Below are 13,688 nucleotides of genomic sequence, written 5' to 3'. Positions count from 1 at the left end.
CACAGGTTCCGGTTTATCAAGGTCACTGTTAGAGTGTGGAACACATACCTTTGCTGCAGGTGTAGCTGAATTATAAGAAAATACAACAGGACTCCACATATCCTTGTTTGTTTTGGATACAATGCTTTTACAAATAGAACTAATTCTGGGTTAGTTTGGGGGCAATCCTATTAAGCTGCTGTTTATAGTAAACATTACAACTTTTTTTAACCTGTGCCACTGTAGGCTACATTTTCCTATCCAGTGCTTAAGAATTTGGTATTTTGGACTAAAATCCAAAATGCTTTAAAGGACACCCCCGATGGTGTCACAGAGAACTGCCTGATGGGTGGAAAACTCACACATCTGGTGTCAGAAGTGAATGACGCGGTACAGTGTAAGTGAAGAAAATCACAGGGCTTTTCCTCATAAATCTATTAAATTTCACATTTGTTGCTATTAGATCCCTCCAAACTCAAAGGGTTGTTTTTAATCCATAGTCTTTTACCTAATTTAATTTATATTTTTAGTTTGAAATCAATTTGATCCAAAATTCTGTCAACAATCTCATGAAAATCACGGAAAAAAACCACATGGAATAAGACAAGGCTAACATGACCTTTCTTACAGACTAACAATAGCTGCAGATTTAACAGAACTCTTTGCTAAGGCTATCCCACCCCACACATTGGAACCCACCCCACGTTCACCCCACTTGCCAACAGGAGAGGCTGCCAAGTGCTTGACAAAACCCCGAGGAAACCCTCACATGCTGTGTTCCCATGACCTGCACTGAGTATTAAAGGGCCCTGTCTGCGGGAAATGGGGAAAGCTGGCATCACATGGCTGGAACCCGCGGTGGCTGAACAGGAGACATAACCGCAAGCTTCAGCTGAGTGCGACTGTAACTACTGCAGAAGACATATGTACCGGTTAGATAGCCTGGGAACGGAACCATCTGTGCCTGCAGCATCTCCCTAAGTTTGCAAAGCGTCCTTGAGCTATATCTAACCCACCCCTATAAAATAAACACGGAGCCCATGTTCAGGGCTCATTGTCTCTCCATCAGAGGACAATGTCCCACCTGGTCCCTGTTTTTCCCTAAACTATCTGTGTTGTTTTTCTTCATCTCCTGTTGACCCCTCTCAGGTACCCCAACTCCACACTGGTTGTGGCACTTGTCAGTTGGTACTCATATGTGCTTCACTTCTGGGTAAGTTTTTGGTACTATTTCTCTAAATATTTCCACCCCTCTACCTTCTTGTTATGAATTCCTAGTATGTATTAGGCCTCCTGGAATAATACCTCTAATTTCCTTTCTCTCCAATTTCCATTTTATTATTCTTTTTGTTCTCCAAGTTTCCCTCAACCATCAATTTTAATCTAATCTGTTGAAGATTATTCCCCCCCACTTGCTATCCTATTTTAAATTTTTTTGTTCTTTGATTACTTCTTTGCATAACGGCCGTTCTTATTCATATATGAAATATTTTCCTCTTATCTGATAACAATTATACATTTTTTCTTTTTAAAGTTTCCTTCTTCTCCCTGCATCGTCTGCTTCCTTCAAGTCCCTTCTTTGTTCACTTTGGTCAATCTCTGTTTTTTTATGCCTGGCGATACTTGTTTTTCTGTGTAAAGCACTAAAGTTAGGAAGCTTTGTGTGTGTCACCTGCAGTTACAGGATTGTCAATTGTCTGACGCATCAGAGATGTTCAGGCAAGGACCTGGGTATTGCACTAGAAGACTCCTCAAATGTCAGTATCTACAGGTTTTTTCATTTTCTTCTAATGCACCGCCTGAGAGTAGGATGATGCTATGGACTGGATGTTTGTGATCCCTCCCCAAAATTCAGGTTGAAACCCTAATCACCAGCGTGATGGTATTTGGGAGTAGGGACTTTGGGGGGTTATTGGGGCAGGAGGGTAGAGCCCTCCCGAAGGCTGTCTACCGTTCCCTCCCTGGAGGCTACAGCAAGGTGGCTTCCCCTTGCAAACCAGGGAGAGGGTCCTCATTAGGAACCTACTGGGTTGGCATATTGATCTTGAATTTTCCAGCCTTCAGAACTGTGAGAAATAAGTTTCTGATGTTCAAGCCACGTAGTCTATGGTGTGTTTGTTACAGTTGTCCAAACTGACTAAGGCAGATGGTATGTAATGGTTCTGGAAGCCACCAGGGAGAGAGGCTAGAAGTCTTCCCATTTAGTACGTTTCTTTTCAGATCACCTCACCTGCCCCTGCCCCAGCTAGGCCTGTCTGACTCCATCTCTTTAAGGAGTCTCTACTCTCCTGCCAGGCTATGAGAGTGCACCTGCTGCTTAGAAAAATTTGTCAAGATCTTCCTATTTTTCTGCCCTATTCCACAGCCGTGTCTTCAGAGTGAGGTGGTACCTACAAAGGGTCTCAGCAACAGCTGGCTTGCTTCTTACTGGCTTCCCCCATTGAAGGATAAGACTTTAGTGTTCTCTCTCTAAAGTCGTTGCCCTCACCCTTCTTTCAAGGTTCCAAAATATTGGCAATTTATGCCTGCCATTGTTTCCTCTTCTATTTGTCTTTGTGGGTTCATGACCATGTTATTTATTACCATTTAAGTGGGGTTTTAGGAGACAGCATACATTTAATACATCATGTTTAACTAGAAGTCATATAGCATTTTAATAGATTCTTGGCTCTTAAAAGTAAATTTAAGTTAGATAACATAACTAAGGAATTAAAAGTAGACACTGCAATATACTGCATTATATTTATTTATATAGTAGAGTTTCACTTTAGCATCTCCCCAAACAATGTCAGCATTGAACCTCCAGTACAGAAAGCCACATCATGTTGCGAAAAGCCCCTGCAAGGACCAATCGCAGTGCTCTGCGCTGAAATTTACAAGCAATGAGAAGACAAGCTGTGTAGTTGCACAGCAGCGTATTCTCAGACAGCTATTGTAACAACCCTCCCATCAAGCTTTGAAGTAAATAAATCTCAGTATATTTATTTACATCTATAAACCATAATGTTCATCAGTTGCTACTTTTCAATCACTTACCCTTCCATATGAATTAAAATCTGAGTTTAGAATATTATATTACCTTTGTATGATACATTTCTAAGACATCTGCAATATTTTCTTTTGAAGGAGATTTCAGGGCTAACAAATCTTCTTCTAACATGCTCAACTAAAGGTAAAAAAAAGGGTGGGGACAAATTTGAAACATGACAGTAACACAAAAACAATTTTTAGACATCTTATATTCTTTTTATTTTTTATATTCTTTTATAAAACCCCTGTCTTAAAATTATGATGCTTGCTCTCTTCAGCTGAGAAGAGAAGGACATGTTCGTTGGAGATGGGCATACACATTCCCATGCATCAGATGTTGCCTTCCAAGAAATGAATAAAGCTGGGAAAATGAAAGAGGACGTGTAGAGACAGTCACCTTTGTTTCCCTCTGGTCCCTGAGCACTTGAAGTGTGGTAATACAACCACAGATCTGAATTATACTTATTTTACCTAAAATGACCATGTGTGACTAATGACGACTATAATCACACAGCACTGTATCATAGCCACACTTAAATCTCCACTTATACCCCTCACATACCTATCCTATGCTCCACCACATGGGGCTTTTTACTGTTCCAGAACATAGCTAATGCTTTCCTGGCCCCACGTGCTTGCTGATTAAATGCTTCCTCTATCCAGAATGCCTTTTCCTGACCATATGCATCTTAAAACCCAGCTGGACTACAACTCTTTGAGAAAACACCCAGTCCTTCAAGTAAGCCCTTCTTCCTTTCAATAACTGCTGAGTACTTACTCCGTATTGTCTTTACACTTGTCTTATTTCACTCTGTCCTATGAGACAGAGGTTATTTCCATTTTGTGCCCACTTCTGTCCAGCCCCATCCCCAGTGTGTACTGTGTATTACTCATTTCTGTTATCCTCCATAGACCCTGTGAATGGCAATCTACTCACTGAAGATATTACGACTGGGCAAGCTAACAAAGAAGGAAAAGGTTGCCAATCAGCTTTCTCTACCATCCTTAACTAAACTCCACTATAATCAAGAGTGTCTCCTCAGAGTAGATAATGGAGTGCCCATGTTTGTTTCCTGTTACAGTTCAAGAGAAGGATGAGCCCTGGCTGGCGTAGCTCAGTGGATTGAGCACGGGCTTGTGAACCACACGATCGAGGTTCGATTCCCAGTCAGGGCGCATGCCTGGGTTGCAGGCCGGTTCCCAGCGGGGAACTCACGAGAGGCAACTATACATTGGTGTTTCTCTCCCTCTCTCTTTCCCTTCCCCTGTAAAGATAAATAAATAAAAAATATTTTTTTAAAAAAGAGAAGGATGAGATAGTCACTACTCAATGTGGCTGAGGATGCCATAACATGGAGCAAGATCTGAAACTTCCAGCAAATGTGATGGAAGGCACTCCTAACAGTGCGGAGGGACAGTCTTCAACTTCGTCTGCTTCATTCATTCTTACAGCACTCCTTCTGCTGTCCCCAAACACCCCTCCCTCAGGAGCAGATATTCATTTGGAGATCTGTATGCTTCCTGAAAAGCTGAGTTCACCCCACAGCTACAGGGATGGAGCACAAGAGCTAGGATAAGCTATGCAGTATATTCTACCCACCCATGCAGTTCAAGAGTGATATAAACCAGTCCACTCAGAGTGAGCTAAGTCAGCTGAAGCAGAATAAACCCCAAACATCTTTCTGGGAATTCTGAGACAAAGTCACCTTGGATTGGGTTTTCTGTTACATTTAACACAAGTAGTTTCAACTACTGTGATAAAACTGGTGCCCCTATTCTGGAGATGGGAAAACGCAGGGCTGAAGAGGTTAAATGCAGTATAGGATTTAAATTCAGGCTGGCTGGCTACATATTCTTTGCCACTGTGCTAAGAAAACTGGAACAATGTTTTTTTAAAAAGGCAAAGTAACACTGTCCCTTGCAACAGATATCCTTTAGGAAAGTTTTTAAGATCATACTTTACAAATGCACCAGGGAAACTAAAAACCAAAAGAAATTTTCAAAATGTTTTTATGAAATAAAAGGCTAGCCCTGGCTGGTGTGGCTCAGTGGACTGAGCACCAGCTTACAAACCAAAAGGCCACTGGTTCGATTCCCAGTCAGAGCACATGCCTGGGTTGTGGGCCAGGTCCCCACTTGGGGCGAGTGAGAGGCAACTGATTGATGTTTCTCTCACACACTAATGTTTCCATCTCTTTCTACCTCCCTTTCCTTCTCTGTAAAAATAGATAAATAAATAATCTTTAAAAAATAAAAGCCTATCTTTTATATATAACTTTAGATTTTATATATTAGACTTCCTTAAAATATATATTTTTTACACAATGTTATTATTCATTAAAAAACATTCACTGACGGCACCAGATAAAACAGCTCTCAATCTAGATAAAATCATCTCCATTTTGTGTATGAAAAACATGAAGCCCTGGCCAGTGTAGCTGAGTGGATTGAGCACCAGCCTGTGAACCAAAAGGTCGCTGGTTTCAATTCCCAGTCAGGGCACATGCCTGGGTTGTAGGCCAGGCTCCCAGTAGGGAGTGTGCGAGAGGCAACCACACATTGATGTTTCTCTCCCTCTCTTTCTCCCTTCCTTCCCTTCTGTCTATAAAATTAAATAAAATAATTTTTTAAAATAAAAGAAAATGAAGACTAGAGAGCTTAAGAACCTCCCCTAAACTCACAGAGCTTTAAGCAGCAGATCCAGGATTCAGACTCGTAGCTACCAAAGGCCTATGATCGCAACCACTCCCACTGCCCCCCATGTAATATGAGTTCTTCCAACATTACCAAATGCAACCGTCCAGGTAATTTTACCTTTTCAGAATCTACAAAGTGTGTAGCAATCCCTGCTGCGTGCACATCTCTTCCTTTCAGCCTGAATCCTGTTAATCCAAGTAAGTAACCAAGTTTTCCTTGAAGTCTTGGCAAAAAATAACCTCCACCAACATCAGGGAGTAACCCTGTAATTAAATAACAAAAAGATAGCAATGATTAAAGTGAAGGACATGAACATAACTTTCTTTACTTCAGATCATATTGGTATCAAACGATACCTACATATGAGGAAACTATGTGAGGCTAGAGCAAGAACCATAAAAAAGGATTACAGACAAGAGTACTAGGAGCCACATAAAGCTGGGAATAGTCCCTGTCCCCACCAGTCAGATTAGAAAAACTCATGACTCATGGAGCACTGAATAGAACACAAAATGGAAAATAATTTGCACAAGCCTGATTCTCACACAAGAGTCTATCAATTTCTTCAACAACATCATCTGAAATATATCAAAATAAGATGATGTAAAAGTAATTATGCAAAAAATATTATTATACCTATTGCAGTTTCTGGCATTGCAAAAATAGACTTTTCAGTAGCCACTCGGAAGTGCCCATGAACCGAGAGTCCAACTCCCTAGGGAGATAAGACAAAAATTGTTTTAAAATACTATAAAAAATAAAAACAAACTCACACACTCACAATATTATGGACCAAGTAAATTACATTCCATAGGAATTTCTTTCAGAAGATAGACTGAAGAGAAACCCTAAACCACACAATTTCAGAAAATCTTATTAGGTAAAAAAATATGTGGGTATCCCAGGTACCTGGAATACATCTGTTTTAGCTAAGATGTTTTCACTCAGTACTTTTGTGTTATGCTTCATGTCCTCTTCCCCAGGTACCTCTCATTTCAAACCAGATGCAGCATCAGAGAATACTGACTTCTCAGAACTACTGAGCATTGTTAGTGGAACCAATCTTCAAAAAAAAAACACAACCAAGCTATTCTGGAAAATTCTAGTAGCTTTAAGTAGAATACTAACACATTTATTCATATATTTTATCAAATACCATTAGCGACATCTTTTTTTTCAGATACAATGGGGCCAATTACATAACTCTTTAAAAATGGTTACTAAAACACAAATTTCAGAAATAAAATGAATGGCTGAAAATTCTCTCTTTCATTTGTTGAATGTCACTGAAAAGGACAAATTTAATGACCATTTCTCAAGAGAAACATGTTTGAATGAACATATTTGAATAAACAGACATTTGAACAAAATAAGGTATGCAAATAACAAAGTATCCAAATTTATGTCACATTATAACATACATTTCCTATGTTCTTTTCACACTGTTCAGAACTTCTATTAGATTCAGTTCTCACCCTTAACCCTTTCTACCCAGTCACACAGTTAAATTAGTTAAAACAGAAAATATTTGAAACGATGTCAGGCTTTAAGAGTTCTATAAGAGTGAACTCAACAGAAAGGGAAATAAAAGATTATCAGATCTTCAAGTTTCTCTCAAATGGTTCAAGAAAAAAGTATTCATAGATAGATGTGGGAGAGAGGAAGAGAGAAAGAACAAACATGGAAAATGAGAACAAGGAATGTGGATGAAAGATATACAAGAGTTTTTTTACACTATTCTTGCAACTTTTCTGAAAGTCTGAAATTGTTTCATAATAAACAAGTTTTTAAAAATTAAAAATAAATGTCCCAAAGTGAACAGAGCCTACAACCACAGCTAAGAAAACAAATTCAGAAAGGTATTCAGCAGGGTGATGTGATAAGTGCTCACACAGAGTCACGGATTGAAATTCTAATCAGAGAGAATGTGTAAGCTCCTGCTCCGAATGAACACTGCATCAGCATCAGAGAGGATGTGAGAGACTTTCCGCACCATCACTTAGTCATAAACGGTGCATTATTTTCTAACCTATAAAATTAAATGCCACGAGTTCCATACCGTATCTCTGGAATGCTAGCAGTGTAGTCAGCAGGCTCCACAGTGAAAACAGGTGACTTTACTATGCATCACACATTAATGTTCATAAGCTAATACTGCACATAATAATATTGATATACTAACTATTTAAACATTAATGTATTTGCATAGATTAATATGGAGAGATCAGTAGGAAACACATTTTTTATCCCACATTAAATGCCCATACCAAGGTCTGTCCGGAGAAAGGCCATCCATTGTTAATATAACAAGAACAGTTTGTGTGACATTGATGTAACCTGGCAGCCAAGGAGAGTGGACTGGAATGCGCATGTTTAAACAATGACAACTTCACTGTACTAGTCAGTGGGGGTGGTAGACATTGCTGAGTGAGCATGTGCACTGTGTGGCCGTGACATTCAAAATGAGCAAGTGGAGCAACAAATCTGCATCAAATTTTGCCTTAGGCTTCAACATTCCCCCACAGAAAGTATTCAGATGATTCCAAAGGCTTTCAGGAATGATACAATAAAGTGTGACACAAATGCTTCAAAGACAGTTGAGAATCTGTTGAAAGTGATCCACATTCTGGAGAGTCTGCAACAAGCAGAACACCTGAGAATGTTGAACGTGTACAGGCTACAATCAACAAAGGTCAGTGACTGACAGTGTGAGAAGTAGAAGCTGATCTGGGGATTCCAAAAATACTGTGTCCAAGATTTTGATGCAGGATCTTGACATGAAATGTGTTGTAGAAAAATTCATTCCATGGCTTCTGCTACCAGAGCAGAAGGAACATCATACTATAGTTGTTCATGACTTGATTTAAACTGCTACCAATGAACCATATTTCCACAAGGTCATAACAGGAGATGAATCATGGATCTACTGCTGTGATCTGGAAACAAAGGCCCAGCCATCCCAGTCATCCCAATGGCAGCTGCCTGGTTCTCCATGCCTGAAGGAAGAAGGACCAGAAAAGTTGCAGCAAGACCAAGACCATGTTAACTGTGTGTTTTGATTGGGAAGGTGTCTTCCATCACAAGTATGTTCCTCCAAGCCAAACAATTAGTAAGGAGTACTACCTCAGTGTTCTTCATCATTTGAAAGATGCAATATGGCAAAAATGGTTGGTCACAGCTATGGACAACTGGTGATTTGGCAGCTTCATCACAACAATGTACCTGCTCATGCATTGTATCTTTTTTTTAAAGATTTTACTTATTTGCCCTGGCTGGTGTAGCTCAGTGGATTGAGCGCGGGCCTGTGAACCAGACGATCACGGTTCGATTCCCAGTCAGGGCACATGCTTAGGTTGCAGGCCAGTTTCCGGCAGGGGCCAGTTCCCTGCAGGGGATGCATGAGAAGCAACCATACATTGATGTTTCTTTCCTCTCTCCTTCCCTTCCCCTCTAAAAAGATAAATAAACAAAATATTTTTTAAAAAAAAGATTTTACTTATTTATCTTTAGAGGGGAAGGGAAGGACAGAGGGAGAGAAATATCAATGTATGGTTGCCTCTCATGTGTCCCCTGCTGGGAACTGGCCTGCAACCCAGGCATGTGCCCTGACTGGGAATCGAACCTCGATCATGTGGTTCGCAGCCCTGTGCTTAATCCACTGAGCTACACCAGCCAGGGCTCATGCATTGTATCTTATGCGGAGTTTTTGGCAAAACATCAAATCACCCAGGTGACTCAACCTCCCCACAGACCAGATTTGGCACCCCATCACTTCTGGCTTTTCCCAAAACTAAAATCACCTTTGAAATGGAAGAGATTTCAATGAGATTCAGGAAAATACAATGGGACAGCTGATAGTGATTTCAACAAAGGATTTTGCAGATGTTTTTAACAGTGGAAGAGACATGGGGAGAACTGTGTGAGGTCCCAAGGTGCCTACTTTGAAAGGAACTGGAGTGTCATTGTCCTGTGAACAGTGTTTCTTGTATCTTGTATCTTCTTCAATAAATGTCTCCTTTCCATATTACATGGATACTTTCTGGGCAGGCCTCATGGTTCACATTATTTTGGGGCAAAAATTATATTCAACAGAAACAAATAATTGAGGCAGAAATATTTATATATAACTGTTTATCATTCTTGAAGGAACCATTTTACTTTAAACAAAAGAACCAGGAAGATATTTGGAAGTTCTTAAGAGAGTAAATCTTAATTTTCATTATAAGGGAAAAAACTGTTAACTATGTGTGGTGATGGATGTTAACTAAGCTTACTGAGGTAATCATTCCACAACATACACATATATCAAATCATTATGTTTTATACTTAAAACTAATACAATGTTATATGTCAGTTGTATCTCAATTTTTAAAAAGCAAGGGAGTAAAAATTTGAATTTCACTGTCCAATCTAGAAACCTGGAAAAAACTCCTCGCCTCCTTCTCTTTATCCCTCAGATTGAGCCCATCGTCAACTCCCACCAAGTCGTCTCCTAAATATCTCCCCGAGTCCATCCCCAGTGTTTCTGTCAGTGACGGACCGCATGGAGGCTGGGCGAGGACGGCACAAGGGAGGGCAGGGGTCCGGCCACTTCGCCGGAACCTAGGGGCTTCTACAGTTCAAATCAAAATGACCCGGAATCCTGACCCCCTTGTCTACAGGAAATGGCCAAGGGAAAAGGAAAAGAACTTCTATAGATCTGATCTTTAAAGTGAACCTGTAAGTCATAAAGTTGCCAAGACTACCCATTACCCTAGAAAGTCAAAGTTCTATCTTCCAGAACTCAATACCTTATAAGAGCGATCACCCACCAGGGTGCCACAAGAATTTTTAAAACATGCAATACTTGACTATTTAGTCAGGGGCACTGACTTCTTTCTGCTTACATGTCAGATAAAAAAAAATGACAAGAGCCAACACAATAGCCACCCAAGGTGAACAAGTCAAAATTATACCTATTTTTAAGTCAAAGTAACAGTTTTTGGTGTGCCATCGATTTTTAGCAATCAGTTATGTGTGCATGAGATGAATAAGGTTGAAAATCGCTGCCTTATAATGAAGGTGGGGACAGGGGGGTGGCAGCAGCAATGAAGCCCATTTCCTGTTAAGGAAACAGAAGCACTTCCCAGGTCTGTATTTGGGTATCCCTAGGCTAAAAGTCGGGCGGGGGGGGAGAGTAGAGTAAAATGAAGAACAAAGGGTTCTACCTAATAAGAGAGAGCAGGGTGAGATGGAGTTGAACACCACAGGGATATCTGTTAAAGGTAATTCACTGACTTTTGAAAAATATAACATCATGCTTACTATGAAAAAGGTTCACTGTGAAAATAGATGACCCTCAAAATTTACTATGAGATATCCTGCAACTAATAGCAATCCTAACTCTCCCCTGATATGGCAGAAGGAAATCTAATTAGAGAGAATCCCATGGAAGAAAGGAAGACCTATCCCTTTCTACCAAAAACCAGAAGACATCCATCCACAGGTGGAGAAAGTTCAACAGTGAACACACAAAAATGATGGGCATAATAACCACATTTTCCATACACTTAGAAATCTAAGGGAAGTTTCCTGTGTATGTCCTCTTTTCACAGTTCTTCTGTTACTAATATTTCAGTCCCAAAGGAGACCTTTTCACATCCTCCTTTGTCTGATTATCCTTCCTCTTGTCGAAGAAATAATAAATGGAGCCCCTGTAAACTGGAGCTGGAGCTGCCAGGCCAGACGAACTGCTTCGCACTTCTTATGCCTCAAACTTTGGAACATTAAAACAGCAAAATAACTTTTGGATTGGGCCTAAAGCAAAATTGTGTTTGCAAAGATAACAAGAGAGCAGATTACAACCACGAGACTGATGACTAGAGGTTTGAAAAATTTTTTAATTGTTTAGAATTAGCATCACTGTGTTATGTTTTGGGCACCAATAGAAATGCCTTCCTTCTGCTGATGTAATTGCTCCCCTTCCCTTTCTCATAAATAGCCATTACCTTCATTTCCTAATCAGAACATTATTTGGGGTTCTATCTGAATCAATACTTCCCAAATAGCTATTCTTATTCTTTTTTAATCTCAGATAAATGCTTGTTGCCTCTCACTTTGAAAGGCCCTTTTACTTCGTGATTGCACTGTAGTTCCTTTCTTTAGTCTCCGACTGGTCACTTTTATCTTTGCACATCCACTTCCAGTCTAGTTTCATCACACTTATGACTGGCAGCTTCCACCCTAAACCTGCAAAGGATCACAGGGGTCACCTCATATATGACATATTCCTGTATCTGAAATCAGATCGTCTTGATCTACATAAGCAGGCTTAGCAACAATAATGTCTATCAACAGACGTGCACACTAAAAGAAAAGAAAATTACAGGCTAATGTTCCTGATGAACACAGATGAGAAAATCCTCAACAAGTTATTAGCAAACCACATTCGATAATACATTAAAAGCACCATTCACCATGATCAAGTGGAACTTATTCCTGTGATGCCAGGATGATTCAAAATATGCAAATCATGGAAAACAGTATGGAATTTCCTCAAATAACTAAAAATAGAGCTGCCTTTTGACCCAGCAATTCCACTGCTAGGATTACATCCTACGAACCCTAAAACACCAATCCAAAAAACCTATGCACCCCAACGTTCACAGTAGCACAATTTACAATAGCCAAGTGTTGGAAGCAACCTAGGTGCCCACCAGTAAATGAATGGATCCAAAAACTATGGTACATTTACACAATGGAATTCTATGCAGAAGAAAGAAGGAGCTCCTACCCTTTGCAACAGCATGGATGGAACTGGAAAGCATTATGCTGAGTGAAATAAGCCAGGAGGTGAAAGACAAATACCATATGATCTCACCTTTAACAGGAAGCTAAACAACAAAACAAACAAGCAAGCAAAAATATAACCAAAGACACTGAAATTGAGAATAGGCTGACAGGGACCAGAGGGGAGAGGGGAGGGGATTACAGGGGAAAATGGTGAAGGGTTTGCAAGAACAATTATAATGGACACATGGACAATAACAAGCTTGGGTGGAAAATGGGAGGGAGGTGGGAAGGCCTGGGATGGTGGGGAAGAGTGGAGGAGAAGGCAAAAAACTGTACTTGAACAACAAACAATAAAAAGAGTTAAAAAATAAAAATTAAAAAATATGAAATCAATGTGATAATGTGACTATATTAACAAAATGAAGAATAAAAATCATAAAATAATTGCAATAGATGCACAAAAAGCATTTGACAAAATCCACTATCCTTTTATGATAAAAACATTAAATGAATCTCTTATATAGTTATGGCCCACATCACTGTTTCTGTCAGTGACAGATCGCATACACCACAGTGGTTCCATAAGGTTACAATGGAGCTGAAAATGTCCTGTCTAGTGACGCTGTAGCACAACATATTAATGTGTCTGTGGTAATGGTGTAAACAAACCTACAGTTGCATGAAGATGTAGCACACACTACTAGGTACGGTACATAACACTTAATAAAGGTGATAAATGACTTGATAAAAGTTGACACTTGATAAAACACTTAATAATTAATGCATTCTACTACAGCTCACATATTAATGAGCAGAATAAGAGAGTCTGCTTACCCCGCCCATTGTAATTCCATGAATAAGTGCAACATATGGTTTCTGGCAAGAACCTAAAAAAAACAGAGCTGTAATTAGTTGCAATGTTTAATAATTCTTCTTCCTTTTTGTTCTTCAAAAACTACAGGTCACATGAACTCTATTTTCCCAGGGAAATTTTGAAAGGCTTTTTATTTATTTATTTTTAGAGACGGGATTGGAGGGAGAAAGAGAGAGAGAGAAACATCAATGTGTGGTTGCCTCTCACATGGCCCACAACCCACACATGTGCCCTAACTGGGAATGGAACCAGCAACCCTTTGGTTCGCAGCCTGCACTCAATCCACTGATCTACACCAGCCAGGGCATCCCAGGGAAATTTTTGCAAGAGTATCAAG

General features: G+C 39.8%; 1 protein-coding gene across 4 annotated transcripts in view; it reads right to left on the bottom strand.

The window, feature by feature from the left end:
• Positions 1–13,688, bottom strand: part of HIBCH (3-hydroxyisobutyryl-CoA hydrolase) — an 83,189-nt gene that overhangs the window by 38,895 nt on the left and 30,606 nt on the right. For all 4 annotated transcript variants that reach the window (XR_005066093.1, XR_005066094.1, XM_037043760.1 and 1 more), the window contains exons 6-9: positions 13,312–13,364; positions 6,343–6,421; positions 5,824–5,969; positions 3,059–3,145 (exon numbers count right to left, since the gene is read on the bottom strand). Coding sequence is in view for 2 of the 4 variants with exons in the window: in XM_037043760.1 (XP_036899655.1) it covers positions 3,059–3,145; positions 5,824–5,969; positions 6,343–6,421; positions 13,312–13,364 (365 nt within the window). In the remaining 2 variants the exon portion in view is untranslated. The remainder of the gene's footprint in view (positions 1–3,058; positions 3,146–5,823; positions 5,970–6,342; positions 6,422–13,311; positions 13,365–13,688) is intronic.

Source organism: Sturnira hondurensis, unplaced genomic scaffold (genome assembly GCF_014824575.4).
Source record: "Sturnira hondurensis isolate 20B ecotype Veracruz unplaced genomic scaffold, ASM1482457v3 Scaffold0004136, whole genome shotgun sequence".
NCBI classification, from domain to species: Eukaryota; Metazoa; Chordata; class Mammalia; order Chiroptera; family Phyllostomidae; genus Sturnira; species Sturnira hondurensis.
This window is presented reverse-complemented; position numbering and strand designations above follow the sequence as displayed.